The 26,968-nt window shown below is 35.7% G+C and overlaps 1 protein-coding gene across 1 annotated transcript in view; it reads left to right on the top strand.

Moving 5' to 3' along the window:
* The window catches only part of ipo11 (importin 11), a 169,761-nt gene that overhangs the window by 60,846 nt on the left and 81,947 nt on the right, over nucleotides 1–26,968 (top strand). The window contains exons 16-19 of the mRNA XM_079898081.1: nucleotides 6,603–6,729; nucleotides 20,017–20,050; nucleotides 20,299–20,339; nucleotides 20,429–20,545. Of these exons, the coding sequence (XP_079754207.1) occupies nucleotides 6,603–6,729; nucleotides 20,017–20,050; nucleotides 20,299–20,339; nucleotides 20,429–20,545 (319 nt within the window). The remainder of the gene's footprint in view (nucleotides 1–6,602; nucleotides 6,730–20,016; nucleotides 20,051–20,298; nucleotides 20,340–20,428; nucleotides 20,546–26,968) is intronic.

Below are 26,968 nucleotides of genomic sequence, written 5' to 3'. Positions count from 1 at the left end.
GGATTTTCAGAGATACATATGAGTAACCCTGGTGCTGACATCTGCCATCTGTGCCTTGAGCTTTGGGATTTGACTAGTTTATATTCAGCAGGAAGTTACCAATATGCATTATACCTTGGTAATTTGTCCTCATTACATGTTATGAGAAACGCCTGCAAATTCCTTGACCTTGTGCACTTTCATTTCTCCTGACTGGCATCCCTCCAGACCCTCCCATTGATTCATCACTTCATTTTGACCTACCGTGTCACAAAGTCGAGACTCTTGACGGACAGATTATCTTAGCGCTGATCTTGTGCCTCAGGGGTCAAAAAGGGCAGCTACGCTGGACAGGTGTTGCTAAAGTCTGGATCGATTGGCTGGAGAAGCCTGTTGCATCCGTCTTCACCATTTACAAAAACTCTGTCATGTTCTTTCTCCGCCTTTAGCAGGACATAGTGAACTATTACCTACCATAGATGGATTATGGCCTTGGACATTGGGGACAGTGCAACGGGCTGCTGAGAGGCCAGACACCTGAATAAAAGACACTGGAGTACATATAAATAGACACATGTGCCAGTATTTTTAAAAATACAATAAATGCTTTTAAAAATCAAAGATGCTTATTAAATAACAAAATTAAATTAGATAATAAGTAACAAAAATTTGGTTGAGGGGTAAAATGAGTGCATTAAGTGTGGAAGGGCTGGGTATTGATGCAGATTTATGGATTCGTACCTGTTCATATTCACAAACTCTTAGATTCAGATTTTGATTCCATATGACTCATTTCCTATTAATGTGTGTATATTTTAGATATATCGGTTTTGCTAGCAAATGTATGAAATTCTGTCTCTACTAATGTTGTATATTTATACAAGGCAGTCTTTCATACTGATTCAAATGGTAACCTGTCTTTTTTAATTGTCATTAAAAGAAACTAAAAAGAACTGGTACATATAAGTAATTTGTTCATAAATTGGACTACACTGATTGTGCTGTATTTGTTTGATACATTAACACGAAAAGGCTCATTGTGAGAGTCATTTGTTTGTGAATTGCTCTACACAGGTCATGCTGTATATTTTTGATTCACTAATCTGAATTGGCTCATACTGTAAGAGTATGTTTGTGAATTAGACTACACTGGTCGCCTTGTATGTTTTTAATTCACTATCACAAACAGGCTCATAAGAGTATTTTTTGGGGTAAATCAGGCTACTCTGGTTGTATTGTATGTTTGTTTTTGCGTACAGCTCTTGTGAACCTGAAAGAGATTTTTTGCCGTTCTTTCGCAAACTAAAATCCATCTTTGCTTCCCCCACTCTAAGAGTTCTTGGAAGCAGGCGTCCTTTCTTTGTCCTAGCTGGGTCGTGTCCTCTGGTGCACTGGAGAATCAGGCCAGTGCTCAGCGACCCTCGCCACATGCCAGACTCTATAGCGTTTCAAATACATTGCAGCAGCCACACTGCAGGCGACCTCTGAGAGCAGCAGCATGTGTGATGATGATGGTCAGCGTGAGATTCGCAGCAGCATGAAATGACCTTTTCATCTCAGAGCTTCAGTGTGGCAGCTGTGGTGCCAGTTTAGCTTTGGGCGACTAAACTGTGTTGAGTGTTAAGTCAAAGATGTTACCTCATCCCAAACACACACTAAGGGTTATGATTTGACCCATTACTTATGTTTGTTTATGCAGTGTGGTAAATTTGCATAGCCACCAAAATACACCACTTCCAGTTGGATTGGATGGGCACTACTAAATTTTTAGGAAGTTAGTCGGGAATTAAAGTTTATAGAGGCATGTCTGCAATGAAAAAAAAAAATTTGCTCAGAAATTGCACAATTCACAAGTAATTACAAAAAAATGGCTAGTAACACATTGAACTTCTTGTAAAACTTACTTCAATAATCTGTTTTGTTCAAAACTTGGAAAAATTATTTAACTTAAAAAAAAAACATCTTGATGGGAAATTTCTGGCTTAAGACTTGATCAGACTTTATGCTGCAGGTCATGTCTGGCTAAATGAAATAATAATAATAATAATAAGTTTATTTTATATAGCTCCTTTCTACAAACTCAAAGTTGCTTTACAATAGTAAGACCAATAGTGAGACCATGGGGGGCTTTGAATGTGATGAGTACGTTGAATTGAATATGGAAACGAACGGGAAGCCAATGTAATCTGTGTAAAACAGGAGTAATGTGGGAGGATTTCTTGGAATGTGTGAGGCCTCTGGCTGCGACTTTCTGAATATACTGGAGCTTATTTAGTGTTGTAGTGGCTATGCCAAAAAAGAGAGAATTACAGTAATCTAAGCGGGAAGTAATAAAAAGCATGAACTAGGGTCTCAGCATCATGATATTTAAGAAAGGATGTAAATGAGCAATATTCCAGAGGTTGAAAAAGGATTTGGTCAGATGAGATATGAGGATAGAAAGAGAGGGAAGAATCGAAAATTATACCCAGGTTTTTAACAGTGGTGGAAGGTTGAATTAGCATGCCGTATTTAACGTATTTGTATTGCTCAATATGGTCTTTCTAAGCAGTAAAATGCACACTTACTAGTTTTCCTGTAGAGTTGTTCAAGGTGACAGCCAACAGTATTCAAGCTGCGAAGAGCAGGAGTAAACCAGGGAGAAGTGTGTGTAGAAGGGGGGCGTGAGTATCGATTACAGTGGAAATGGAGGTATCATATTTGGCAAGGATATCAATTGAGCTAGTATGTTCAGGAATGGTAGAAAGGTGAGTTTGTACAGATGTGGAAAATCCAGTGATGGATTCACAGAGATGAGGTTATGGTAAGTTATGATGGGTGGGCTGCATTTTGTTTTGATGGCATTTTATTGTCTGAGCGGGTGATTCTTAAGAATAAATAGCAGATTGAACTTGATTTTATTCTGATAGTCAAAGTCCGGGGTGTCCGATTGCTCAACTAAAACTTTGCCATGGATATTCACTTATAAATATCGGGTCTTTTGTATGCTCAGTCTCAAACTGAATACTGTATGCTCATTAGCAAAAGAGTGACAGTGAAATTGTTTTGGGTTCCTTTGTTTCTCTTCGTGTTTGCTTAATTTTAATGGTTTGTTGCTCATTAGAGGTGTGTAATTGAAGAAGTGTTGCTGTGTTTTGTGTATATGTGAAAGAGACGCAGCATGGCAGAGCTCATTTATGATGACTCAGCTATTTGAAAGCAGTAATGTACTTGAAACAATGTTTTCATTACCAGTCCCCCTGCTGGAGGCCTAATTGTCATTGTATATGACAACTTAGTGTTCAGATACTTTCATCTTTTCAATGCTCAAGTGTTCACGACAAACTTAAGAGAGACAGCCCACAAGCTTCAGTCTCCTTTATAGAGCTTCGCTTCCGTACCCTTCTTTTTGACACAGACAAGACTGAGGTTATCAGCAGTCTTTGAGTGACGTCCCCTGCCATGGTCTGTTTTGACGTGTCTGAGCTGCAGCCACTTGACAGCAGCCCTCTTTAAAATCAATCATTTACTGTGAATAGAGGCAGAGTATTATTGTCAGCACCTTTCAGGCCTACTAGAATATATTTATTTTTATGAAGTGATTCAAATACTAAATAGCAGAATTTGAATTCTGTGGCACCCGCACATACATACATGAACGTATGCAACTAGAGGTCATAACTAAATCACAAAATTAAATTTCCAATGCGACACAGTCACGGCTCTCTGACACATTTAATAGTCCTTTCACTAATTGCACAATGGCAGGCACTCTGTCCTCTTTTTAAATTTGTAAAATGTGTTTTTCACAGTAATAATGTGAAGATGGTCCTTGGGGACCATACTGTGAAAACCCCTTGAGTCTTTCCTTTTGGGATTGACGTTTTATTTATTTTTTTGAAAGATTGATCAGAACTTTGGCAAAAACTTGCATGAAGCTCATATGGTGATTCATTAAACACTTTTAGACACTGCCTCAGGCATGCATACAAACTTTATGATGCATATTACCAAACAAACAACACAAGCAACTTCCTACTACTGGGGATTTTACTCTGGATGTGTGTGTATAATTTGTCCTTTAGGAATTATTTCATTTGCAACACAAAGGTCTGAATTGGGTTAATTTTTCATGTTGTCAAGATGTCATTTCAATGTAATCGAATACATAAATTAAATTTAGTAGAATTATACACGCGCGCGCGCACACACACACACACACACACACACACACACACACACACACACACACACACACACACACACACACACACACACACACACACACACACACACACACACACACACACACACACTGCCGTTAAAAAGGTTTGGGATCGGTACAATTTTTTATGTTTTTAAAAGAAGTCTCTTATGCTCACCAAGGCTGCATTTATTTGATTAAAAAAGCAACAACAACAAAAAAAAAGTGATATTATTAAATATTATGACTTCTGAACTGTTTTCTATTTGAATATATTTCAATGTTTTTTTATTATTGTAATTTATTCCTGTGATGCAAAGCTGAATTCTCAGCATCATTACTCCAGTCTTCAGTGTCACATGATCCTTCAGAAATCAGAATGTGCTGATTTGATGCTCAAAATACTATATATTATTATATTATTATTATTATACATATATATATATATATATATATATATATATATGTGTGTGTGTGTGTGTGTGTGTGTGTGTAAATGAGTAAATTACATTACATTAAAATTTTATACATTTTAATATTTTTAAAAAATATATAATTTAGAGAGATTATTTAAATGCCCGGCCTAACTTTAGGGAAATATGTGTCTATGGCTTATTTTTTGTACCTCATGCTATCAACCCCTCTCGTCCTTTCCTGTATCCATTTACTTCATAACCTTGTTGCCAAACTCCATATTAAATTCCTATTAAAAATGAATTCAAATGATTTAAAAGGAAAATGAGGTCTCTCTGGAGACTCCTTACACTTGAGTGTACAAGAAGCTAAAGTGCCTTCGTCAGCAGGCCTGTTTACCTTTATTTGCATGTTTATATGCTACGCTGTTTACCATTGAGAGTAATCATTGGTTACATGTCATTTAGCTGATGCTTTGTTGAGCAAATACAATGTTTTCCTTAGAGTGGACTCATTATAACGCGCAGCTTGGCTAATATATTTGCTCTCTGTGGAGTGACCTTTATATTTAACGTAATGAGGTGCTGTTGATATTAGTATTGGTAGTTTCGGGTGCGATGCTGGAGTTTTTATCACCATTGGCTCTAATTACTCTGTCGCTCACTGGCAAGCAGACGAAAGCAGCTTAAACCCCTGGCACGCTCACTTACTTTTTATCAACGCCACTGGCACCGCAGCCTGTTTCTCTAGAGATATTTTCTTCAAATAAAGCCTTGAAATGATGCCTCTCTTTTATTCTCTCTAGTGACCTGAGAGAACCCCAGGGCTCAGACTCATGCCTGCTTTGCTTTTGGGAACCAATACTGCAAAAACATTTAAATGTTGACTAGTTTTTGGTGGAGAATGCGGATTCTTTACAAAAGCGAACACCCCTGCCCCTTTTATTACTGTTATTATTTTGAATATCCTCTGTATTTATTCTTAACATCTATAATATTTATGGGCACACATCCATAAAGTTATTCTGAGACCTAAAAGATAACAGCCAGCTGTAAGATGTCTAGCACGCATTTTGGGAGCCAGGAGGAGAGTGAGTATTATTGACAAACATAAATCGATGTACAAATGTGTAAAAGCGACAAACTAATATTTAAAAGTTATTAACCTACACTTTGCAATTCATCCTTCAGTCATTAGTCGCATTTTGTCGTGGACAAAAATGAAAATTATTTTATTAAAGTGTTAGTAGACAAGAGAGAGCAGAACAAAATAGTACCGTATATTCCAAATATTATCAAGGGCACATGCACGTTCCACAAATACGTAAACGATTTTGATCGGGAAGTGATTTGCATTTCAGTGTGACTAATGAATAAATCTAACATTAATTATGAAAAATTAAACATTGATTAGGCTATTGAGTGGGCAGAAATATTAAGGTGTCCTCGGCTGCACTGCTGTATACCTTTTTGTAACTCTTGAATACATTTCCGAATGCACTTTAGTTGTTTAATCTCAGCACATAGAGAGATCTGTAGGCATTCTGTAGGTGGAGTGCATTCAATCACCTGTGAGCATGATTTTAAAATAATTTGCACTTTAATAAAGCAGAATGATAGGAATATTTTGAATATGTAGGATTAGTATATGCTTATAAATGAGCCCCCAGTGTTTTATTTTGTACTTGTGCCAGCTTTTCTTTCTTTCCTTCCTTCCTTTTTTTCTGAACTTAAAGTTACTGCAAAGAAAGTTTTTGCCTTTTGAATACTAACCTCATGTAATTTTTCCTCCCGGGAACAGAAACCTGCAAGTTTTTCTGTATTCATGGAAATGAGAACTGTTTAAGGTTTGCTGAATACAGGATTTGAAGAGTAAAAGACCATTTCAGGACATTATCTCCCTATTGTGTCTTACACCTGCAATTCAGAACCTTACCTTCTCAGATAAAAGAAGCTTTTTAAAAGATGTTAAGCCATTAACAGCACAATGCACAGGGAATGCTGATTTGGCTCATTTTGCTTTTTAGGTACAAGTTGATCAGAAGGCGGGTGATCTGGCTGATTGGACAATGGATCTCGGTCAAGTTCAAGCCGGATCTCCGGCCCCTGCTCTACGAGGTCATCCTCAGTCTCATGCAGGACCCCGATCTTGTGGTATGTGAAGCTTACATAGGATGTCCAGGTTTCTTAAAGGGATATTTCAGCCAAAAACTAATAATCTGTCATTTACACTCACCCTTATGTGATTACAATGAATGTGGACTGATGCTTTCTAGCTTCAAAAAGGACACAAGCACCATAAAAGTATCATAAACAATGTGAAATATTAGATTATTCATTGATTATTCATTTAGTCTTCCTCAAAAGAATTCAGCATCTTAATTTCTCTATGATGTCTATTCAATAATTTCCATGATTAATTAGTATGTTAAGTATAAGAATCCCCAATCACACTGATGACTACACACACCACACTTAGATGTGATACTATTATAGTTTTTATCAAAATGATTAGCTTTTATTTTTAAATTTGTATTTGATTTTTTGCAGTAATTTTATGTGCTTTTGTAATTTTGTTTAATCAGTTTTTGTTCTTTTTAAATATTTCTATTCATTTATTTATTTTTTTGAAAGCTTCAACTTCGACTTATTTCAGTTAGTTGCCAAGGCCACTTTTCCAATTTTTTTGTAAATATGTTTTTCATCAAATTATTTTATAGCATTTTATTTCAGATCTATTTCATTTAAAAAAAATATATATATTTTTTTTTTTAGTTTTAGTTAACGATAATAACCCTGATGTGATGTTGTGCAAGAGAGCAATTATGAATTCCCAATGAGCATTACCAATTATTGACTTGCTTTCTTTGCATTGAAAGTCTGGACAAATCACCCCTTGGTTCAAATCAATATTGTCTTCCCCAATTAGGGATGCTTGAGGTCTCTGATTACCCTCGTTGTGTCTCGGTAAATAATTAGAGGCCATCATTAGATGCCAACTTATGAACAATAGCATTAATCAGCATCACCAGTGGCTAATCGCTAATACGACTGCGTGAGTAAAGGCACCCTCCAGCCTGCAGCTTAGCCCCATTTAATTCAAAATCAATTTCATGTGCAGTTTGCGCACTGCGAGAACCTTTTTGCCATCCAGCACTTTTCCCAGCTTACAGTCATTTTGTATTCATTTGCTGTTCAGTAGCCTGAGTTTTCTGATCGGATTTTCAGATATGAAGGTTTATGCAGTTCAATGCATTGACAGAATTGACTGCCTGCATTTCAAGTTTTTTTTTTTTTCTAGATAGGTTGGGTCAGGGCAATTAGCTTGTTTTAGAGGTGTTTCATTAAGAGGGGTTAATTTAGAGACTACATTTTCAAAGGGATTTATCCTGCTGACGGCATTAGCATGCATTGTGCTAGCAGTGACTTGTTAGCGTGGTAAAACTCTAAAATTCTCTAAATCTCACCATTAAAGCACAGCTTCTATACTCATCAGAGCAGCGCTGTTGTAACACATTCAGACAGTTGCTGTCTGACTTCAAATAACTAGCTGTGAGCAATGTTCTCATTATTTTACATAATCTGTAGCTCCACTTTTTGTGGAGACTGTGATAGACTAAATATCAGTAATCTTTAATTGCACAAGACTATTCATTTGTTGAATATCCTAAACTTATTGTATTGAAGAGCTGTGTAGTCTGCACAGTTTCTTAATCGTTGGTATTTTTCCTCAACTGATTGAGGTCTTTGGCCGTCTTTGCCGTTGTGATTCTCTCAAACTTTTAAAAATGTGTCTCAAGCTTCTTGAAAATATGTAGTTTAGAACGTCTAGAATATTATCTTTTGAAGTTTTTAAGTATATGGTAAAAATATATTTATATGCTAGCAAGTAGGATGTCAACAGTGGCTATTGGAGTTCATCATATGCATACAGATGTTTGTGAAAATCCCTTCTCGGTGGCTTTATCGGAGTCTGAAAATAGAATGAAGGCTTTATCAGCAGAGTGGACACGTTCAGTCGGTGATGGAAAATTATCACAGAAGTGTTTTTGGGATTTCTTCAAACATTCAAGGCGAAGGACGATCCACAAATCATTTTCATTTCCATCAACCTGATTGGAATTTTGATTGCTGTCGCTGGCTACGAAATGATGTATTTTTTAAAATGGGAGTGGTAGCATAAAATCATCCAAGCATTTTATCTAGGTTTAACTCATACTTGTTGTCCATTCCTGGCTTGATTACATTTACATTTAAGGCGTTGATTACGGCACAGTTTGCACCTCTGTCGTCGTCATACTGGTGGTTAAAGTTATTGCTGTGCAGCTCTTAGCATGAAAATGAATATGTACTAGGGGAGGACAGTAATCTTACATTACTGTATGAACAGTTTTATATCATGGTAACGCCATAAATCACAATGTACTTATTTTTGCAAGAAATTAAATTGGGTATAGTAGGGTCCAAAAGTCTAAGACTACTAGTGCGAATGCTGCTTTATTTATTTGAAATTTTATTATTGACACAATTTAAATAAAATAAAATAAATTTATAGCAGTGTTATTTAAGTTATTATTTTAGTTTTATTATAGTTTTGTTATTATTTTGAATGGGCTTTTATTTTTATATTTTCAGTTTTCGTGTTAATTTTAGTTTAATGTTTTGTCATTTTTGTTATGTGCTTTTGTCGTTTTAGTCTATATGTATGTATGTATGTATGTATGTATGTATGCATGTATGTATGTATGCATGTACAGTCGTGCTCAGAATTAATCATACCCCTGGTAAATATGATCAAAAATGGCTGTAAAAAATAAATCTGAAGTAACCTTTCATTGAAGTAAAAGAATTGAAAGTGGGGAGGAAATCACATTATAAAATAAATGCTTTTCTCCAAAACACGTTGGCCACAATTATTCATACCCCTAGAATTTTTTATGAATAAAATATCTCTGAAGTATATTCCCATTAATATTTACCTTTTTTAGCACACCAGGGTCAAAGGCCAAATTCCCTGAATCATCCATCACAATGAGTAAAACCAAAGAATATAGTCCTGATGTGCAGCAAAAGATTGTTGAGCATAACAAAATAGAAAGTGGCTGTAAGAAAATATCTAAAGAATTGAAAATCCCCATTTTGACCATCAGGGCAATAATTAAGAATTATAATCAACTAAAGATGTTACGAATCTGCTAGGAAGAGGACGTGTGTCTATATTGTCTTAATGGACGGTGAGGATGAAAGTTTGAGTGGCTAAAGACTCTTCAATAATCACAGATGGAGAATTGCAGAGATTAGTTGAGTCTTGGGGTCAGAAAGCCTATTAAAAAAAAAATCAAACAACCCCTACATCCCCACATGTTGTAGAAATGTAGAAAAATCCTCCTCGCTCATCCAAGAACAAACTCCAGCATATTCAGTTGTCAGACACGACTGGAACTTCAAACGGCACAGGGTTCTGTGGTCAGATCAGATGAAACTAAAAAAAGAGCTTTTTGGCAGCAAACACACTAGATGGGTTTGGTGCACACAAGGATAAAAAGTACCCCATGTGTACAATTTAATATACCATTGGATCTTTAATGTTGTGGCCATATTTTTCTGCTGGAGGTCCTGGACTTCTTATTCAGATACATGGCATCATGGATTCTATCAAATATCAACAGATAAAAAATCAAAACCTGACGCCTTCTGCTAGAAATCTTATAATGGGCCGTGGTTGGATCTTCTATCAGGACAACGATCCAAAACAAACATCAAAATCAACACAAAAATGTGTTAGGGAGCACAAAATGAAGCTTCTGCCATGACCGTCCCAGTTCCCTGACCTGATGAGTGTAGTGAACTGAAGAGAAGAAGCACCAACATGGATCTGGGAATCTGAAGGATCTGGAGAGATTCTGTATGGAGGAATGGTCTCTGATCTCTTGTCAGTTATTCTCCAAACTCATCAGGCATTATAGAAGAAAACTCAGAGCTGTTATCTTGGCATAAGGAGATTGCAAAAAGGTATTTAATAAAAGGGTGTGTATGAATAATTGTGGCCAACGTGTTTTGGAGAAAAACATTTATTTTATAATGTGATTTCCCCCCCACTTTCAATTCTTTTACTTCAATGAAAGGTTAGCATATTGCCAATTTTTTGAATGAAAGATCAAAAGGATAAATTTTTTACAGCCATTTTTGATCATATTTACCAGGGGTATGATTAATTCTGAGCACGACTGTATGTATGTTATGTATATATGTGTGTATGTATGTGTATATGCATGTGTATATGCATATCTATATATCTATTCAGGTTTAATCTATTTTATTTCAGTTTTAGTTATATATTTTTTTATATATTTCCAGTTTTAGTTTCTTGCCAAGGGAACTAATTTTCATTTAGTTAATTTGAACTAATATTTATATTTTATTTTACTTTAGCTTTATATTAATTGTTTTTAATAGATGTAGTTTTAGTTAGCGATAATAACCCTGATTTATACTGTAGGTTTAAATTACATTTCAAATTCTAGATCAACGGTGTGGATTCCATTGTACATAAAAATAAGTAATGCCTAATACATTAAGTAATACATATTTTTAATACATAATGTATAATCTTTGTGCAATCTGCTTTGCATTGTTCAAGCATCTCATAATAATAGGTTTGTTTTACTTATTTGGGACACGTCCTATTCCGTATTTCTATATTCCATGTTTCTTCATTACTTTCACATAACATGTAAACAGTGTAACGCACTCCTGCTCATTGATAATTCATGTGGATATTTCTAGCATCGCGCTGTTTACGCCGTCTTACTGCCCAACCCTAACGTGCACTTATTTATTCATTGATATGTTCATTGTATTTATGGAAGTCGGTGTAGTGTGTACCAAGGCCGTTGAGCGGCCCACTCTCTCATGTCATATCGCCTCTGCAGGCTCCACAGGCTCAGTAGAACCAGTTTAAATATTTAAGTTGTGGAGATGACAGACCATTAGCATGCTGTTCAAATGTATGAGAGCTCCCGGCCGAGCGCGCTCGCTTGGGTGTTTGTGTATGTATTTACGTGCGTGCCACAGGAAATTGAAGTCAGAGACCGTGGGAACGAGGCAAACCATGGGCTCACCAAACACCATTAACTCTCTTTCAGCTGTGCAGCTGCTAGGTACGTGTGACAGGGAATCCAAATAAAGTTTACCTGTTTGTTATTAGCTTATAAAACCGAGTAAAAACCCAGCTCCATTTCACTCAGTGAACCCATCCAGGGAGGGAATGGCAAACAAATAAGTATTATTGAACGAAGGAAAACGGGACAAACTGGGAATGCTGAATGCTGGTAATATATTAATTTAATGTATTTCACATTTCATCCTAAACATGTCAGGCATAGAAATGTTGTCCCGTCTCAGGGGTGAGTCTCAATTGGCAACAGGGCAATTTGGATGTAAAACCTAAGGCATTTATAGCCTTTTATCAGTACTATGTCTTATGTTTTAGGGGGTCTCTTGAGATGGTTAGAACATCTAAGCGTTCATTTTTGGTTTCTTTCTTTTGGAGCAGTATAATTCTGTTGTAGCAATAAAGGGATAGTTCACCCAAAAATAAAAACTGTCATCATGTACTGACCTTTATGGCATTCCAAATGTGTATGACTTACTGCACGTTCGGAACTACATGTTTTTATATGGAACACAAAATAAGATATTTTAAACAATGTATTTTTTGGTCAATGTCAATTTTTTTTGTCCATGCAATGAGGGTTATTGGGGTCGAATTTTGCTGTCTTGATCCAATTGCAGTTTTTCCCACAGAATTTTGTGGGACTATAAGGGGGTTGACCTCAGAAGAACATTTTATATTTTAAAGTTAAATGCATTAATATGGTGCACTTTGGGAGCACAATTTAGTCCTCCAACCCCTTTTCAGTGACCAAATTGAAGAGGTATTTGCAATGACTGGACTTTGTAGTTGTGGTAGTGTCTTAAGCCGGGGACACACTTAAGACTTAAAGACTTTATGGCCCACTTAACACAGGAACATGGGTATCAATATTACCCCCAAGCTTCCCAATGGTAAATATGTCTTGAGAGGGCAATTTTTATCTAGCAAACTCGTATTTACGATAATTCCGATAGCACGTGAAGGCAGCATAAGCCGCACTGAAAACGCTTGAAAACACCAGATCATGAGCTTGCCTGTGTGTAAGACACAGAATTTTCATTTTTTCGGTGAGCAAACCCTTTAAATGTAACCATTATCTACAGTTCATTCTCTTATCTGTATAACTTCAACATTTTAACAAGCTTAATATTCACTTTATTGAGCCAGCAAGCAGACGTGCACTAAACGGGTAGTTTACTTTCTGAGCACATTTGCAGACTCTACCTTCGTGCTTTTCCACAAACGCTCGTCGTCTGAGCATGGTGAGCCGTCAGCGCTCTAGAGGTGCTGTCATGTCAGTGTGCAGACTCGCAGTTTGAGTTGACTTGACAGTTGCCTCGGGCCTGAGGGCTCCAGGCAAAGACAAACTACTCTTACACAGCTTCAACATAACAACTCTGGAGATTTTAGCCTCCTGCTTATAAAACAACCCATTGGTCATTTCTTGGGTTCAATTAAAGCTCCACAAGCCTTAGAAATTCATTATAGGCCAGTCATCCATCATTAAAATAATGACATGTTGTGATCTGTGTTGCTTTAATTTCAGTGCAAGAAGTTGCAGATTTGGAACTTAGTGTGAGTGGCAATTTTTTTAACAACCAATTAAAATGGCATTTGTTTGTCAAAATGTATGTTTACCAAGAACATTTTATTTGTGTCCTATCCAAGGGGTTTTGGTTAAGCACAGCTTTCAAGGACTGAGATTATAGTAAGAAATAATAAATCTTAAATAATAGATTTGAAAATATGATAAATTTTCACATGCCTTGGCCTTTTTATATTATGTAGAAAAAGTTGAAATTGTTTCTCAAATGGTCTTGTCCAGTATATAATCTGAATGGTGTTGAAATAAAAAATGTTGTCAGATGCTGACACATTTGATTTGAATAGATAATTAATATTAAATTAAAACATTATTTCACAAAATTGCCGTTTTTTTTTTTTTTTTTTTTACTGCATTTTTCATCAAATAAATATAGCTTTGGTGAGAATAAGAGACTTCTTTCAAAAGCATTTAACTTTTGACCACGTGTATATATTTATAGCTAACATTTAAATATTTTTATATTGTAATTCTTTCACATTGAAACTCAAATAATGTAGAAACAATATAAAGACAGTATATTTTACGTATTTTTTTAAGGGCATCTTTTTTTCCTAAGCACAATGAATGAAGGTCAGTATCATTTCTGCCCTGCGAAAAAGATTTTTTATTGTTTGTTGTTTTTGACCCATGTAACATGCTTTAAGATTTTCAGTTAGGTCTAACATATAAATATACAGAAATGTAAAAATCAAACACTGCACAGTCTTCCTAAGTCAAAGTCAGTTATTTTCTCTTTGCCTTTTTTCTTTGATTAACATTAATGGCAGTTACTTTAAGACCTGACGCACATGATGCAGATCTAACACGCATCCTATTTTCTCACAACTCTATTCATTTAACACTTTTTAACTCCTCTAAGACTGTGCCTACCAGGATACTCAACAAAATTTTGACAATTTTGTTCGTTTTTGTTTGTTCAAGCACGAAAGAGAACTCAATGCTGGCAATGACTGCTGGCACGCTGTCTGGTTTCGGCGTTTGTTCACAGAAAGCCGCTTTACAGACAGCACGCCAGCATAGATTTGAGTTCTTTTTTGCATCTTATCGCACTTGAGTGGTTTAATGGCACTTGAATCAATGATAATACGATCATATAGCACAGCCAAAGGATGGCAAAAATTAAACGGATTGCGTAATTGCGTTTTTAAATATCTTTAAAGTGTTAAACTGCAGAAAAACAAATGTATGATAAATGAACACGTTAATTTAACGTTTATTAATTAATTTATGAGATGGTTTTGGTCTGAATGGATGTCAGCTGTGTTCTTTTAATTATTGACCTCTATCCTAGGCACAACAAGAAAGCGTGTCAATAACACTGTATGTCTAGGTAATGTGAAGAATGTGCAGTGTTTGGCCTGTTCAGAAATGAGCTCTCATGCCTCCAGGATCTTTCAACACAGCAGTAGATCATTTATCTTATATGTTTCAACATTGCCCGAACTCTATTATGCAAAGGAAATGAGATCGGGCTACTTCTATTTCATGGTTTGTCAGCTTGAAAAGAATAGACTAATCGCTTTCATATGAACACACCCTCATACATATATACAGCTTGTATTTGCAAATACTGTACTGCTCCTTCGCTTGCACTGCTGTTACTAGGGGAAAAGTACCTCCTCTTTAATGTTTTGACATCTGATATACACGAAGATAAGTCCAAAAGAAGCATTGTGACGAAATAATCGATTTTAATAAAAAAAATAAAAAACTTAACATTAAGTTATTAACTATGCGTTTAGAAGAAAAAACAAAACAAAAACAAATAATGTGTATTGAGCTACTTTAGATGAAATAGCTAAATACCAGGAAACTGGTATTTTATTTGCCAGGGGCTGACTTTAAATTTTGTTTATATATATATATATATATATATATATATATATATATATATATATATAATAAAAAGATTGATGTCAACTTTTATCTTTGGATGATCACTTTAAAACTTTATAAAATGTATTTATTTTAATGTAAAATGTATTTATTTATATTTAAATTAATTTATGATATAATTATTATATATTATAATAATAATATTGTATATTTTATGATTAACCCTAACCCTAACCTAATTTATAACTTTTTACAATACGTTCCCATTTGCTAATGTTAGGTAATGCATTAACTAACATTAATAAGCAATTCATTTGTTTCAAGAGTATTTATTCATCTTTATTAATAATAGTCAATAAAAATGCAGCCATTCATAGTTCATGTTAGCTTAGGTCTATTAAATATTAACACAAAAATGTTTTATTTTGATAAAGTATTTTTAATTGCTGACATTAACTACGATTACTAAATGCTAAGTATTTTCAGTGTTAGTTCATGTTTCCTAATGTAGTCAATGAATGCTAAAGTATTACCATATAATTTTAAATATAATTTCAATATTTATTTTTTGCCACTGTTACAATTAAGAGAGTTCCTAACTTTTGGCACATACTTTGCCTGTAAAGTTGCGTCTCTGAAACAAGAAGTATTTATGTTTTTTTTTTTGTTTTTTTTTATTATAAATAGTATTTTAGAATTTCCAGTTTTCTCAAATACTTTGTATTTTATTATTGTATATGTTCAAAACAACAACTATAGCCAAAACAAAACACTGTGAACAATGAACAGTGCATGGATATGTGTTTGCGTGGGAAGTCTTGTGGGGGAATTACCTCGGCAGCTGTGTCTTCAGCGATTGCTTGTGGAGACTAATAGCTATTATTCACCTATCTCCATTCAGACGAGCCGAAGAAAGCAGGATTAGATGCTCATATCCATATCGGGGGCAAGCTGAGCAGGCTGATAACAGTGATGCAGGCAGACCCATACTGATGGGCCGCTCTGGTTGGCCAGGTGGCACGTGGACTCGTCCGACATCCGCAGGCAGGCATATACCTTAGTAAAGGGTTCCTGTCACAGAATCCCATCTCCTCGCTCATAATTCCCTCATATCTGCTGGGTGGGCGCTCTGTACTCTGGCAGGGAGCAGAGTGCTTTATTTTCAGCCGGTGTTTGATGTTTTACGTCTGAGAGAGAGGAGGCAGCCCTGCTTATCTCTGCTTTTAATCCTCTGTAGAATATGTAAGCCCTCCTAAACCCATTTCAATGACGATGGATTGAATTCGGGAACTGACGATATTGTTTCTGTTAGTTACATGCTTTACAGTCTGTAGCTGTGAAAATGCTTAGAAAATAGCAGGTTTTTTGTGTTTTAATTGGTTGCCTAAATACTGTAGGAGCGTAAAAGACGTGCAAACTGTGCCACCTGTGCGGCGCTTCTCTTACAGTCTTCCAGCTTTAGCCTTCTACACCGTAAAAAATTATTTTCATGATTTGTCACAACTTTTTTTTCTTTTCTCAAATCCACTTTGATAATTAATGTGGTTCAGATAGCATGCTATTTTGAGTTTCTGTTGATTAAACCAATCTCCTTCATTGTATTAACTACAATTTTTAATTTAAATTAAATCAAAATTTTAAGGCAACCAGGCAACTTTAAGTTAAATCAACAATATTTTTTAGTATAGAGACTCACAATTACAGTTGCTGTATCTGAAATCACACACTTTTGTTCGTCGAACAATAATAATTTAGTTACACTTTATTTTAAGTTATTCTTGTTACAGTGTAATTATACAATTATGGACTAATACTTATGGAGTAATATTAATTAACAACATGTACTTATATGGTTATGGTTTAGATTTAGGGTTAGTTGCATATAATTGTGTAATTTACTGTTTTGCCTATAAATACATGTAAGATGTGTAACTAGGACACAAAGTGTTACCTATAATTTACACAGATGTGGTAAAACAGATATAAGACAACTTGCCGATATTATAATCCTGGCCGATACAGATAAACTGATAATTGTATTCCTCTAGAAGCGTGTAGTGCTGTTTGGGTCTGCAGAGACGTTGTCCTCTGCCTGTATTACTTTCTTTTATTGTTCTAATGCCATGCTTGGGACATTTCTGGTCTGCAGCCTTTGGCCAGTGGGCATGTCTGAAGCTCTATGAAGCTCCACTAAGTTGTCATGTCTCGACACAAAAACAATTTGCTGACTGCTATCTATAACTCAACAGATTGCTAGGGATTGTAATTACGTTTTAATGATGACACGTAATTATTGTTTATTAGCGAGCTAGACTGAAGATGGCTGAACTCACTCGCAAATTACTGCCAGTCATTAACGTAACTGTTTGTACTTATACAGAGAAGCCCCCCCCCCCCCCCCAAAAAAAAATATTTATGCACAATATTTGAAAAATTTTGAAAAAAAACTAATGTCTCATCTTCCCACAGGTAGGTTGGGCTTTGGTTGGACTGTATGTGTTCTGATGTCAGAGACAGGGGGCGTGGCTTCTGGCAGTGTTCCAGCCTTGAGGAGGGGCCATACTGTGCATTATAATTAATTTATTAATCAAAAATAAAGAAGTCATTTTAAATTCTATAAGTGATTTTAGGTATCACAGAATGTGCAGTATGAAAATGGATATTTCATTTGAGATTTGCTAAAGAGGACTTTTAACAGCGTTAGTAAATTATGTGTTTTAAATATGAACTTTAATTGAATGTTAAAGGTATAGCGGAGGATTTTCCCAAATTTTAGAAAAGAACCGCCCTCTCCACTTTTTGAAAACTGCACATGCGCAACACTCTACCTGCTCCCGAGAGGGAACGCCTATTAAACGTATGCACGAGCTAATTATAGCTTACATTAACTTTTACTAGCAGTGATTTTAAATGGATTTCTCCAAATAGCATGCCAAACTTTACCTGTCAAGTAGAAACTTCGCGACTGAGGCATCAGTGGGAAGCCCAACCTGTGTTTTGAGCGCACGCCATCGTGTGAATCGTGTGCACGAGCACGTACGACGGCCTTACGTAAACATATCACCAGAATGATTGACACTTAGGAGGACCAATAGTCTTGATGATCCACCCGGAAAAAGAAAATCCTCCGCTATACCTTTAAATAAACAGCAAATGTAATATAAAGTTTACATAAAAATAGAGAAAATGAGCTTGAACAATTTAATGTACAACATAGTCTGTTACTGATAAATGTAATTTTTTTTTTTCAAATCGACCAATGACCAATATGGTATGATATTTATTTTGCATCCCTAAGTTGACATACTGCTTTTTTTCTATATACAGTACAAAAACAAAGTGGCTGAAAGTGAGAGTTTCCAGCATTTCTATTAACATAACAGAGATCGTTTTTTGATATACTGGAGCAAAGCAGCTGCCAGTAAGAACGGACTTTTAATGGAAGGATTATTCAGAGACGAATCAGACCAATCAGTAGTTAAGATGTCTTTCTTGTCCATTTCGGTCTTTGTCCGTTCACTACTTAATAAATGCATTGCTTCAGGCCCTTGGCTATTTCTCAGAAAATTGCTTGATCATTAAGTTTGATGTGTTGGGGAAATTTCATAATCTCCTGCTATTGCTCGTTCTAAACCTGTTTGTGGAGCGCAGCATGCTGTCCCATCAGCCGGTGTAATAGATCATTTTGAGAGGGTGTTGGGGTCTGTCATTAGCCACCTGCTTGAGTCGCACTCTTTATGCAATCCTTGCTAAACACCCTCAGGCTCCTCTGTTATCCCGTACCGGCAAGACCTTTTAATGATGTTAATTTTGTTTTGGTTACAGGCTAACTCTCAAGATTCATATGTTGAGGAAACTTGAGTAGGCTTAGAGGTCTCTTGTCGACATGTACCACACTGATTTAAGGTGAAATGGAATGGCTGTCCTTTAAAAGAGTTCTTTTGGAGGTGAAGCTTGTAAAATAGTTTTTCCTAGCTCAGTTTGATATGCAGGGAAAACTTTAAATAAGTCTGTTACAGTATGTTAACTGATTCAGTGCATTTATTTGGTTAAAAAAATAGTTTTTTGGTAAAAACAGTTGCATTATGAAATATTATTATAATGTAAAATAACTGTCTTCTATTTTAATATATTTAAAAATGTAATTTATTCCTATGATGCGAAGCTGAATTTTCAGCATCATTACTCCAGTCTTCAGTGTCACATGATCCTTCAGAAATCATTATAATATGCTGATTTGCTGCTCAAGCAACATTTCTGATTATTATGAATGTTGAAAACATCTGCTTAATATTTTTTTTTTCAAACCGTGGTACTTTTTTTCAGGATTCTTGGATGAACAAAGCATTTATTTTAAATAGAACATTTGTTGTAACATTATACATTTTAATATTGTCACGTTTCTTTAAAAAAAAAAAAAAAAAATGTTTGAACTGTAGTGTGTTTGCAAACACTTGTCAGGGTTCCTACAGTGATGCAAATTAATGGACATTTTACACTGCTGGAAAATGTAAAATGTTTTAGTTATGGCAGCTTTCATACATTTCATTAGATATTTAATTTTAAAAAATCCTGTAATACAGAACCAGTGGAAAAGTAATAAAAAAAGTAATCTTAAAGCCAAGGAAAAAGAATGGAAATGTTTATTAATATAAATGTTCTTGATATAAATTAATGAACCAGTGAAAACATTTTGGAAATGCATTGGCCAGAAGGTTATTATTTCCATTACATTTGGTGTCACTGGTGGTGTGGAACATTCTCCCATTAAAATTTCATACTTCACAGATCAGATCACGCTTTATTAATTTTTGCATAATAATGAAACTTTTCTCTGTTTTAGGTTCGCATCGAAACGGCCACAACTCTAAAGCTGGATATCCTTTTCTCTGAGTGATGCTGAGTCTGTCGCAGCTTCCAGTCTTTTCACCAGAGTGGTCATTTGTCAACTTTAATTGAATGCATTTAAGCACACTTGTAATTAGTTTGCCTATTAACCCATAGCCATTCCCGCTTGTTTGCGTATGATTACTTGAATCACTTTCATCCTCATTCATCTTCATGTCTGATAATCAGGTGTGTATTTAAGAGGTCATTGTAGTCATTACACTTAACTCAGCCTCACCCGTCGATGACTTTGAGTTCAGAACTGAGCAATTCTTACCGGTAAGACGGTTGTTTTGAACATTTGACATCATTACATTTCATTTATTGATTTAAAGGCCTTCATTAACATCTATTTTATTCCTCTTCAGTACTTGGAGTCTATTTTCGGCCTGTTGTTCCAGCTGTTGCAACAGGTCAATGAATGCGACACCAAAATGCAAGTTCTCCACGTTATTTCTTGCGTCATCGAAAGAGTCAGCATCCAGGTGAGCTTCAGTCACCCTGAGAGGTCAAATGATGTCATCTGAACACAGAGGGTGCAATCTTTACCGCCTGGGGTCACATGCTTTTCTATTTAAAACGCTAGTATTTGTTGTTTTTGCACACTGAAAGACACATATTGATGTCATGTCATGTCATTACCAAACCATGTTGACTGAGGACAAGGGCACGAAAATTACCTTTCATTGGTAATGAAAATTACCTTTCATTGCGTGAGCCTTGACTCTGAGCCATTTGAAGAATGATAGTTATATTAATCATGGTAGAATACAAAGATTCATGATTTAAGCTTTGTTAGGTCAAACATGCATAAATTACAAAGGGTCATACCGTGTAAAGTGATTCAATGCTCCACTGTATATACTCAGCTTAAAGTTTAGTCAAATGACCAGCATTAAATATGAAAGTGTTTCCACGCAACATGTTCATTATTTTTTCCTTGTTTCTTTTTTTGGCTCCCAAATCTGTGCTTTATAACCATATGATAAATTAATTCTCGTTTTTTTGTAATTACGAGCTTAGAAATATATATGTTGACCCTTGACAGATCTATTTGACCTTTTAGCCTCCATGTTCTGAAGAGAGAGAAACAAATGCTTTTCAATCACTTTTAACTTTTTTTTTTGCAAGTTCCTCATGCCACAGCTAAGCTAGTTTCAACTTTTGTTAAAGCTTGCTTCACTCATGGTTTAAAATCTGAACCGGCTGTCTTTTTAGCATGGGGTGCACATGGAGTGTTCTAGGCAGTTTTTGGAAATCGGATCAAATCTTTGGGAGCTATTTTAAAATCTTCTAGTTCGCCCATGTATTCACAGTCCTCCCTGAAAGGAAAGTTAAATGGATTTATTAATGCCTTTATCATGTGCCTTCTGAAACGTGACCTTTAGCATCTTTCTGACATTAGATGAATACGTCAACACAGTTTATGCGTCAGCAGGGTTTGAAATGAACACCCGCCAACCCGCCAAATGAGGGTAAAAATCAACTGTGGTGGGTAACGCTGTCAAATCACTAGCCAATTTGGCCTGTTACTTATTTTGTTTACTCACTTTGCTGGGGAAGTTTGTGTAAGCCAAATCTGCGCAGATTTAACGCAAATACTCAACTCGTGAGTCATCATGATTAAATACAGCATTTGCTGCATTTAATATATACATATCTAGCTTACTTGAATAAACCCATCACTACACAACAAATAACGGTGCGCAATTCGTTTACACTGAAGCGAAGATTAAAAAAAACAAAAAACAATAATGTGGCGATACTTCCCGCAGGCCAGAGTTCACTCATTTCACACGCAAATACCGAGGTGAAAAACAGCACTTCCTTACTGATACAGCTGAAGATGAGAGCTCGGAGGACATTAAGCATTTAGTTAACTGAAAAGACATTGTAATTTTCCAAAACCCTACAATTTTAGCAGACCCTGGCTTATCCTGAGACCACAGGATAAGCCAGTGTTTGATGTTTCACAAAAAATCTATTTTTGGTGATGAGGATGAAAAAGGAAGGGAGGAGATGGCTAGACAGGATTTTGGTTGAATAAGAAATGAATGTATGAAATTCAAATTGTATAAAAAATATATAAGCTGTGAAGTAGTTAATCTGGTTTATTTTATTTTTTTGGCTAGTAGAAGTTCTGAATGGCCGGTAAATTAATTTAGTAGCCAAATTAGCCGGTGAGTGACAAAGTTCATTTCAAACCCTGTGCGCCAGCGATGCCTGTTGGGTGATCAGAAATGTTAAACTGGGCCAATTCAGTTATGGAGAGGTAAAGGAGAATTTATTCATCCTAAACACCTGAAGAACTAATAATATAGGAGTAAAACATATGAAAATTCCTGTCTGTTCCTGTTTCTGCAAATCTTTTTGAAGGATCCTAATGTTAGGAATATGCAGCATTCTGAGAGGAAAAAAATATATAGTTGTGAATATCTCTCTTTATATCTCTCTCGATTATTTCAGTCCGATTTTGGGCCTCAAAATAAAAAATAAATAAAGGCAATTGTGTTAGAAAGTTTAAAATTAGAAAGTCGCCTTGTGAGAAAGTCAGACTGTTAGAAAGTCACACTGTGAGATATAAAATCACAATTAAAAGAAATAATTAAAATCTTTTAAAGCTGCTTCGCCCTCAGAGTAAAAAAAAACAATAAAAAAACCTTAATTACAAAGTTATTTCTCCAAATTGCAAGATCTAAAGTGGTGTGAAATAAAGTTGCAATTAACATTTTGAGGCGGGAACGTCGTCAATAGGTTTGCATTGTTTCTGCAGTACATTTGTGTTGTTTGTGTTGTGTCTTAAAGGCACAGCAGCACAAACAAAACCCTAAACCTCTGGTATGATCCTTGTCAAGCCCTAGTTTTGTTATGCTGCATCACTTACAGTGCAGACAGAGCTTAAAAGTAGATTTAAGAGTAAAAGATATTAATTGACAGAGTAATCAGATTAATTCACAAAATTGTTTGCAATTATCTTAGTCATATATACACATATAATTGTATATATGTGTGTGTGTATATAATTTAATTATGACATGCAAATACTGTTATCACGTATTGGTGCATAGTGACAGACTGTTTGCGGCATATTTAAACTTTGTTTTCCTTTTAACAGAAGAAAATACTTACGTGATATGAATTAAATAATATGAATATATATTAATAAATAAAATATGAGGCTGGCAGAGGTTGCGTTAATGCACAGAATTTGAAAAACATTGATGGATAATAATTCAAAATGCTTTGTCATTTTGACAGATAAATGTAAGGTATCTGCTCTTTTATGTTTCTCTACTTGTGAAACATTCTCACAGTAAAGGATGCTCATAGGGATTAGAAGTGAAGAATATAACGTTTTAGGGCACCCCTGCAAAAAATAGACTGGGAGAGAGATGTGAGGGAGGATTTAGCCTGTATAGCCCAATAGGAATATTTCATGGAATATTGTTAATTAAAACAAGTACCAAATCGCTCGTATACATTGCAAGAACTTGCAACACAGCACTTGCTAAGACTAAAAGAGCTCTTGCTACAGAAGTTTTGTTTTAGTGACTTTCAATATCACTTAAATAGCAAACGCAATGATATTGTACTGAACAATAAAATTGTAGCAAGGTTAGATGTTGTGGGAAGGAGGAGGCGGGAACCGGTGAACATTCAAAGACTTTAATAAACGATAAAATAAACATACAAAATGAAAGTAAAGACAGCAGCCCCTCACGGACGACTGCTGTCACATATAGCAAAACACAAAAAAATCCAGGCCTAGCCTCTCTCGATCTTCACTGTCGTCGCTCCTCCTTTATGCTTCCGCTCCTCTGTGAGAGATACGAGACCGGTGCGTTGCGCAGGTGTCGCTCATTATCAATCACGCCACCGGCCTCGCGCCGTTCTCCCACAGCCCTCAGCCTCGTCCTGCTCGCCAGAAAAAATGTAAAAATATATGGTAAAAAAAAAAAAGTAATAATAAATGTTTATTTTTATTTATTTATACATTTTATAAATATAAATTAAGAATTTGACATGGTTGTCAGACCATATTTTTAACACTGTATAAATGGGTCATAACAATATTGTTTTGAACAATTATGTTTCAGAGAAGTTCAAAGAAAATTTGAGTAAAAGTAATAATAAATATATATATATATATACATTGCTCAAAAAAATTAAAGGAACACTTTGAAAACACATCAGATCTCAATGGGGAAAAATATCATGCTGGATATCTATACTAATATGGACTGGGTAATGTGTTATGAACGAAAGGATGCCACATCGTTTGATGGAAATGATGAAAATGATCAACCTACAGAGGATTGAATTCAAAGACACCCCGGAAATCTAAGTGAAAAAATGATGCAGCAGGCTGGTCAATTTTGCTGAAATTTCATTGCAGCAACTCAAAATAGTACTCAGTAGTTTGTATGGCCCCCACGTGCTTGTATGCATGCCTGACAACGTCGGGGCATGCTCCTAATGAGACGACGGATGGTGTCCTGGGGTTTTTCCTCCCAGATCTGGACCAGCGCATCACTGAACTCCTGGACAGTCTGAGGTGCAACCAGATGATGTCAGATGGACCGAAACACATTGTCCCAGAGGTGTTCTATTGGATGTAGGTCAGGTGAGCGTGGTGGCCCTTCAATGGTATCATTCCTTCATCCTCCAGGAACTGCCTGCATGCTCTCACCACATGAGGCCGGGCATTGTTGTGCACCAGGAGGAACCCAGGACACACTGCACCAGCATAGGGTCTGACAATGGATCCAAGGATTTCATCCCGATACCTAATGGCAGTCAGGGAGCCATTGTCTAGCCTGCAGAGGTCTGTGCGTCCCTCCATGGATATGCCTCCCCAGACCATCACTGACCCACCACCAAACCGGTCATGCTGAACGATGTTACAGGCAGCATAACATTCTCCACGGCTTCTCCAGACCCTTTCCTGTCTGTCACGTGCTCAGGGTGAACCTGCTCTCATTTGTGAAAACCACAGGGCACCAGTGGCGGACCTGCCAATTCTGGTGTTCAATGGGAAATGCCAATCGAGCTCCCTGGTGCTGGGCAGTGAGCACAGGGCCCACTAGAGGACGTCGGGCCCTCAGGCCACCCTCATGAAGTCTGTTTCTGATTATTTGGTCAGAGACATTCACACCAGTGGCCTGCTGGAGGTCATTTTGTAGGGCTCTGGCAGTGCTCATTATGTTCCTCCTCGCACAAAGGAGCAGATACCGGTCCTGCTGATGGGTTAAGGACCTTCTACGGCCCTGTCCAGCACTCCTAGAGTAGCTGTCTGTCTTCCTGGAATCTCCTCCATGCTCTTGAGACTGTGCTGGGAGACACAGCAAACCTTCTGGCAATGGCACGTATTGATGAGCCATCCTGAAGGAGCTGGACTGCCTGCGCAACCTCTGTAGGGTCCAGGTATCGCCTCATGCTACCAGTAGTGACACTGACCCTAGCCAAATGCAAAACTGGTGAAAAACAGTCCAAAAAGATGAGTAGGGAAAAAATGTCAGTGGCCTCCACCTGAGAAACCATTCCTGTTTTGGGGGTTGTCTCACTGTTGCCCATCTAGTACACCTGCTGTTAATTTCATTAACACTAAAGCAGCTGAAACTGATTACCAACCCCCTCTGTTACTTAACTGACCAGATCAATATCCCAGGAGTTTAACTGACTTGATGCTATTCTCTGATTAAAAAGTGTTCCCTTTATTTTTTTGAGCAGTGTGTGTATATATATATATATATTAGGGCTGTCAAACGATTAATCGCGATTAATCGCATCCAAAATAAAAGTTTGTGTTTACATAATATATGTGTGTGTATGGAGTATAATTATTTTCTATATATAAATATACACACATGCATATATATTTAAGAAAATATTTATATATATATGTGTATGTATGTATATATGTATATATATATATATATATATATATATATATATATATATATATATATATATATATATATGTATGTGTATATATATATATATATATATATATATATATATATATATATATATATATATATATATATATACAGTACCAGTCAAAAGTTTGGAAACACTACTATTTTTAATGTTTTTGAAAGAAGTCTCTTATGCTCATCAAGCCTGCAGTTAAAAAAAACAAAAACAAAAAAAAAAACAGTAATATTATGAAATATTATTACAATTTAAAATAATGGTTCTCTTTTTTAATATACTTTAAAATGTAATTTATTTTTGTGATGCAAAGCTGAATTTTCATCAGCAAGTACTCCAGTCTTTGGTGTCTTATGATCCTTCAGAAATCATTCTAATATGATGATTTATGATCAATGTTGGAAACAGTTGTGCTGCTTAATATTTTTTTTATAGCCTGAGATACTTTTTTCAGGATTATTTGATGAATAAAAAGTTAAAAAGAACTGTATTTATTTAGAATAGAAATCTTTTGTAACAATATACACTACCGTTCAAAAGTTTGGGAACAATAACTATTTTTTTTAAAAGAAATTAGTACTTTAATTCAACAAGGATGCGTTAAATTGATAAAAGGTGATGGTAACGATTTATATTGTTAGAAATGTTTTTATTTTGAATAAATGCTGTTTTTATGAATAAATGCTGTTAACGTTTTACTCATCAATGAATCCTGAAAAAAGTATTCCAAAAAAAGATATTAAACAGCACAACTGTTTCCATCATTGATAATAACTGAGCATCAAATCATCATATTAGAATGATTTCTGAAGGATCATAAGACACCAAAGACTGGAGTACTTGCTGATGAAAATTCAGCTTTGCATCACAAAAATAAATTACATTTTAAAATATATTAAAAAAAGAGAACCATTATTTTAAATTGTAATAATATTTCATAATATTACTGTTTTTTTTTGTTTGTTTTTGTTTTT

The sequence above is a fragment of the Squalius cephalus genome (genome assembly GCF_949319135.1).
Source record: "Squalius cephalus genome assembly, chromosome: 16".
NCBI lineage: Eukaryota > Metazoa > Chordata > Actinopteri > Cypriniformes > Leuciscidae > Squalius > Squalius cephalus.
Note: the sequence above shows the minus strand (reverse complement) of the source record. Positions and strands in the feature narration are given on the sequence as shown.